This window comes from Pelophylax lessonae (genome assembly GCF_965119305.1).
Source record: "Pelophylax lessonae genome assembly, chromosome: 6".
Classification (NCBI taxonomy): domain Eukaryota; kingdom Metazoa; phylum Chordata; class Amphibia; order Anura; family Ranidae; genus Pelophylax; species Pelophylax lessonae.
The window spans coordinates 250,666,073-250,672,444 of record NC_138773.1 but is presented as its reverse complement, the minus strand read 5'-3'; the positions used below and the strand labels follow the sequence as shown (position 1 = coordinate 250,672,444).

Genomic DNA, 6,372 nt, shown 5'->3' with positions numbered 1-6,372 from the left:
AATTGTGTATTTTTGGTAGGGGTTTAAGTTTAAAAAGTCTCCTCCTACAAAAAAAAAAAGGTATGAAAGCAGGAAAGTGCATCAAATACGTGTGAAAATGCGCTGCAAAAAGCACCAAAAATGCATAAAAAGCAGACGCATAGGTGTGAACCTAGCCCTGATCATCCAAGCTTGCTAGTTTTGATTTCTAAATGGAGATTTAAATGGCCATATACTGCATAGTATTAAAAATATATGATGCTTTGGAAAGGGGAGCCTTGTTTAAAAAATATATGATGCTAATTAAACAGAATAATCTCTATCAAGCATCCATGTCATAAACCTATTTACATTCACAAGAAGCATACTTTGTTGCTAAGTGCACGTGCCTTAGTACACCAATAAATGACTAGCTTCCAAGGTGTCTGCCAGCTGATGGGGAAAAAAAAAATGCAAAGCTGTATTTCTGTATCCATAGTGGGAAAGATTGTACTATGTGAGGTGCTGTAGCCAATGCTTGCAGTAACTCAGCCCACCCCTCCCCCCCTCCTATCTCTCCAGTAAGAGTACAGCTCAGCCAGTGCACAGGGTCTGCGGTGGCGACAAGCCTCTGTGCTGCTGGGCTGCTCATAGCATGTGATATACAGGAGTGGGGTGGGCTCTGCATTGCTTCCAGTTTGCAGATGATCAATGATCTGTATATAACAAACCCTAGTTGAGGAACTGGTCTTAGTATTGTACTTTGGAAGCTGGGCAGGCAGATTTGTGCAAGACTGAGCTGGCATTGCTCCAAACATGGTTGCTGCACACGCTTCCCATTCTTCCTCCTCTGCAGAGTGGATTGCCTGCCTTGATAAAAGGTACCTTCACGTGTATTGTAGTGGATGCATGATGTGACTGCATAGCCTGTCTCCCAGTGCATGCTGATGAACCAGTGAATGGTGCATGGTGGGATATCTGTAGTCAATGATAGGGGCATGCATGGTCTTCCTATCCAGTGTACATACAGTGGCCAGTGGACAGCGCCGGTGCTGATCTGCAGTTGGCCCTTCTTCATGGTATAGCGGTTGCCCTTGCTATTGTTATTTCCTGGGAATCAAGGTCTACAGATGGCAAATAATCAATACCCTCTCTGTATGCATTAGGGAAATGGGCTAATAAATGGTGAGTTAGCATTTTGGAGAGCAGATCCATGCCTGGAGCAGATGGGCAGAGGGAACGTGGCCCGAGTGATACAGAGGTGGGGTGACAGAAGGGATTTGTAAAGGCAGCAAACATCAGCTGACGCAGAACCTCTTAGGAAACCTCTTTAGGACCCTGTTTTGTTAATCAAGCAGCATAGTTTATGACAGTCGCAATACATACACATCATTTAATACCTATTGTGATGGGGGTTTTATTTTTATTTTTAATGCTCTAAAATGATTGCCATAACTGAGTTTGGGCAGAAAATAATAAACTTAATAAAGCAAAAATCTCCTATATTTTAAATGTGATTTATAGGCAGAAAGACACGTGTCTGTACACAGGAAAAAATCTGTTTTCAGTTCAAGTCATTTGTCATTTGTCAGTAATACATCCCTATAAAATATTACCATACACTGATATAAAGGCCGCAATGCAGAATAGTATTTGCTAAGGTCAGACTAACAGTGGTAGCTTAGCTTTTGCCTCCGGTTATTTGTGTGTTTGTGTGTGATTTGAAAACAAACATTGTATTTAAAAATGTAATTAGTATTGATTATTAATAATTGAGTTTCACTGATGTTAATATTGTTGTATGACCTATTAATCACCTTTAACCCCCCGTTTACATTGGCGCGATTTGACAGGTCAAATCGCATGTCAAACCGCACCCTATTGCCGGCAATAGCACCGTCCCAGTCGGTGCAAGGCTAACTTTGCGGCACTGATTTCCAAAAATAGTTCCTCCACTACTTTTGGCGACTTCGGGGGGTGGGGGGGCGACTTCAATAGACATCTGTGCATGAACCCACACAGATGTCTTTCATGTGGCCCCCAAAGTTGGACTGAAATGCGGCTTTGAAAACGTTCGAGTTCAGATGAAGATTTCAAAGTTGCGTTCAATGTGAGCGAGGGCTAAAGCCCCGTACACACGTGCCGATCGTCGGCCGAACGATCGGCCGTCTTTTGTCCCCGGGCTGTCGTGTCCGCTGAAAAGTGCAAAAGACTGCACACGAATTTTGTCCGCCGACTGCAGAAGTGATGTCATGCGATGGTTAACTTTCCCTGTGTTTTTTCTTTTCTGAGAATGCCCAGTCTTGCAAATCTGCTGTCTGTTGGCCGAATTCTGTACTGACTGGCGAACAATCGGCCGTTCTGGTGTAGGCATACAAAAATTTTAATGCCTGCACGACAGATTCTGTTCGGCCGAAAGTGCGCTGTCGGCTGTCGGAAGCATCATACTAACAAGCCGAAGAATCTTTTCGGCCGACAATCTGCACGTGTGTACGGGCCTTTAGTCAGTATTGTTTGCTACAAAATTACTATTATCCCCAAACATTATAGATTTATTTTTTAGCAGAGACACTAATGGCTAGTTTCCACTGAGCGGTACGGTACGGTTCGGTGCGGTACGCTATTTTTGCCGTTTCCATTGTAAATAGTACCCTAATTCCGAACCGTACCGTACCACTTTTTTGGGACCCTTTCGTTGGAGTACCAAGCACATTAGTACTGTACCAACAGGGTGGAGCTACACTCTGCAGAACTTTGATTGGTTGTCAGAGAATCGTCTATCACAGCTTTCCTGCTACACCACGCCTATCATGAAAGGGTACTATTGGCAGTGGAAACGCAAGGTGTACCATTCCAAACTGTACCGTACTGAACCGAACCATACCGTACCACTCAGTGGAAACGAGGCATAAGATATAAAATGGCGATTGTTGCAATTTTTTTTTGTCACACAGTATATTCGCTGCGGTTTTGCAAACGCAATTAAAAAAAAATACACTTTAATGAATTAAAAAAAAAAAAAAAACAGCACAATATGTACCCCAAATTTTTTTGTATGATGTGAAAGATGATGTTACACCAAGTAAATAGATACCCAACATGTCATGCTTTAACCACTTAAGCCCCGGAAGATTTTACCCCCATTCCGACCAGGGGGTATTTTGCGATTCGGCACTGCGTGACTTTAACGGACAATTGCGCGGTCGTGCGACGCTGTACCTAAACGAATTTGGCGTCCTTTTTTTCCCACAAACAGAGCTTTCTTTTGGTGGTATTTGATCACCGGTGCGATTTTTTGATCACGCGCTATAAACAAAAAAAGAGCGTCAATTTTGCAAAAATAGCAATATTTTTCACATTTTTTTATATGAAATTCCCCCCCAAAAAAATGTAAAAATCAAAATTTTTTAACATTTTCGGCCAATTTGTTTTATGCTACCTATGTTTGGTAAAAAAAATCGCAAAAAGCGTATTTTGATTGGTTTGCGCAAAAGTTATCGCGTTTACTAACAAAGGGAAAGATTTTTGTCATTTTTGTTGTTTTTTTTTTAACGCGTAATGGCGGCGATCTGCGATTTTTTTTTGCGGTACTGCGACATTGCGGCGGACAGATCGGACCCTTGACTGACATTTTTGACACTTTTGGGGTTACCAGTGACATTTCTACAGTAATCAGTGCTATATATATGCACTGTTACTGTAAAAATACACTGGTAGTGAAGGGGTTAACTTTATTTGGGAGGGAGGGGCTGTGTGTGTCCCTAGGGGCGTGCTTTCTACTGTGATTGGCTGTGGCTTGAGCTGTAAGGACACTGATCAACGGATCTACATAGTAGATCCATGTGATCAGTGTCTTTACAGCGAGGAGAATGACAGGTCGCTTGTTTACACAAGCTGCCTGACATTCTCCCTCTCCCCCGCCGATCGCCGAGTGGCCGGCGGACATCGGGTCCGCTGGTCACACGCGCGGGGGGGTCCGTGACCACGCGGGAGCGGGAGCGCGCCTCCGGCGGCGCACGCTCGCTCCCTAGACCCTCACAAGCAAGCAACGTAGCCCTACGTTAGTTTGCCTGTGAGGGGCTGACCGCCGACGTAGATAGTCGTGCGGCGGTCGGCAAGTGGTTAAAATTGCGCGCACTCGCAGAATGGCGACAACCTACGGTACTTTAAATGCCTTTACAGGTTACTTGTTTAGAGTTAGGCCCCTTTCACACGGGCTTTTCAAAGAGGTCTGCCTGTTAGTTTTTCGGGCGGACCTGATTGGACGCTCTATGCACCCCTATGGTGCAACAGATGTCAGCGGTGACATGTCTGCTGAACCCCGCTGCTATCTGATCTGATCCTGTCTGTAAAATCCAGACGGATGGTAACCCTATTTTCCATTCGTCTGTCAGATCAGATCGGTCCGTTTTTTTTATCCGATCTTCCCATAGAGGAGAGCGGGGCTCTGACAGGTCCATCACTGCATAGTGAGCGGAGACTGACCTGTCATCTGCCTGCTCAGCGGGGACCTTCAGATCAATCCCCCGCTGAGCAAAGCAGAGGCTGCAAGGCCGAAAGCCTGTGTGAAAGGACCCTTACAGAGGAGGTCTAGTGCTAGAATTATTACTCTTTCTCTAATGTTCGCAGCGATACCTTACATGTATGGTGCGAATATAATTTACGTATGTGTGCGACTTCCCTATGCATTCACTTCTGCGAACGAGCAGGGAGGGATGGGGGTACTTAAAAAAAAATCCCAATAAAAAAATTTAAAAATCATTTTTTTTTTCATCATTTTAGGCCAATATGTATTCTGCTACATATTTCTGGTTAAAAAAATCCTAATAAGTGTATATTGATTGGTTTGTGCAAAAATTATCGCGTCTACAAACTAGGGAAAATTTATGTCATTATTTATTTAATTATTTGTTTATTTTACTAGTAATAGTGGCGATCAGCAATTGTTAGCAGACTGCTGACATTTTTGACACTTTTGGGGAGACCAGTGACAATACTACAGTAATCAGTGCTAAAAATATGCACTGTAACTGTACTAATGACACTGGCAGGGAAGAGGTTAACACCAGGGGCGATCAAAGGGTTAAATGTGTCCCTAGGGGGTGCTTTCTAACTGTGTGGGGGATGGACTTGCTAGATGAACACAATAATAGGAGGAACACAGGATCCCTGTATTTATTTATTACTGACAGAACAGAAGTCTGCCATGTTTACATTGGCAGACCGATGTTCTGTCTCCACGGGGAGTGATCCACCAGACCCTCTGATTGGCTCCCCCTGTGGCCAATCGACAAGTGCGCGCCCCCCCCCCACTAGCTGACTCACAAAGCGATTCACAGGTACGTTGTTTCGTGGGACAAAGCCGACCTGCCCCAGTAAAAGTTCAGCGGCAGGTCGGCAATAATGGTGCTGTTAACATTCACTGTGTGTTAGATATGCATTGGGGATGAATGCGGATGCAAAAGGGTTTTTTATGTACCGACGCATTTCGCCCACTTTTTCTTTATCAGGGTTCATGAAAGCCATACAGCACTCATCTCAGCACAGCATAGCACCGGCACAGAGGTTCCCTGGGCGGGGGCTGGAGCCTAAAGGGAAACCCTCCTCGAGTGTAAAATAAACCGCAACAAATTCCTAACTCATGTAGGTCCACAAGCAGTTTATATACTATCCATCCACTTTATTCGAGAGACTGAGAGCAATACATGCTATAGTTGTAAAAAAAAAAAGGCTAGAGAATCTTTAGGTTTCTTCCAAACCATCCACACTGGACAGGGGTATCCCATTGATGCTTCACATGAGCAGATAAGACCCCTTTGACACAGGCGGACCGTTCAGATCTGCCTGTCAGTTTTTTTTGGCGGATCTGAACGGAGACCCCATGTATCTCTATGGGGCATCGGATGTCAGCGGAGACATGTCCGCTGACATCCGATCCGATCCATCAAATCTGGAGGGATGGAAACCCTATTTTCCATCCGTCCAGCGGATCGAATCGGATGGGATCGGATCAGAACAGACAGACGGTCCATTCCAATCCGATTCCCCCATAGAGAACAGCGGAAGCTGACAGCTCTGTCTCTGCACACAGTGCAGAAACACAGCTGCCATCCACCTGCTCAGCGGGGGATCGGCGGATGGATCCCCCGCTGAGAAAAACAGAATCCGCTGACAGACTCCACTGTGTAAAAGGGGCTTAAGGTTACATCCACTAAGCCCAGGAGGTGAGTTCATTCCCATATCCAGGTTCCCTGTGGTCTGCTACAGGCTCCCTCTAGTGATGGTCACATGACCTAATGCTTAGGTGTTTAGTAGTAGGGTCAGCCAGGATAGACCTAGCTGTAAGAATTTATGGCTAACCAGCTCAGTCTACATCTTCAGCTTAACATATGAACTTAGAAGACATTATTATGC

General features: G+C 44.8%; 1 protein-coding gene across 1 annotated transcript in view; it reads left to right on the top strand.

Moving 5' to 3' along the window:
• The first annotated feature begins 551 nt into the window (after positions 1-551).
• Positions 552-6,372, top strand: part of RAPGEF4 (Rap guanine nucleotide exchange factor 4) — a 480,844-nt gene continuing 475,023 nt past the window's right edge. Inside the window, exon 1 of the mRNA XM_082260932.1 lies at positions 552-839. Within this exon, the coding sequence (XP_082117058.1) occupies positions 775-839 (65 nt within the window). The 5' untranslated portion in view covers positions 552-774. The remainder of the gene's footprint in view (positions 840-6,372) is intronic.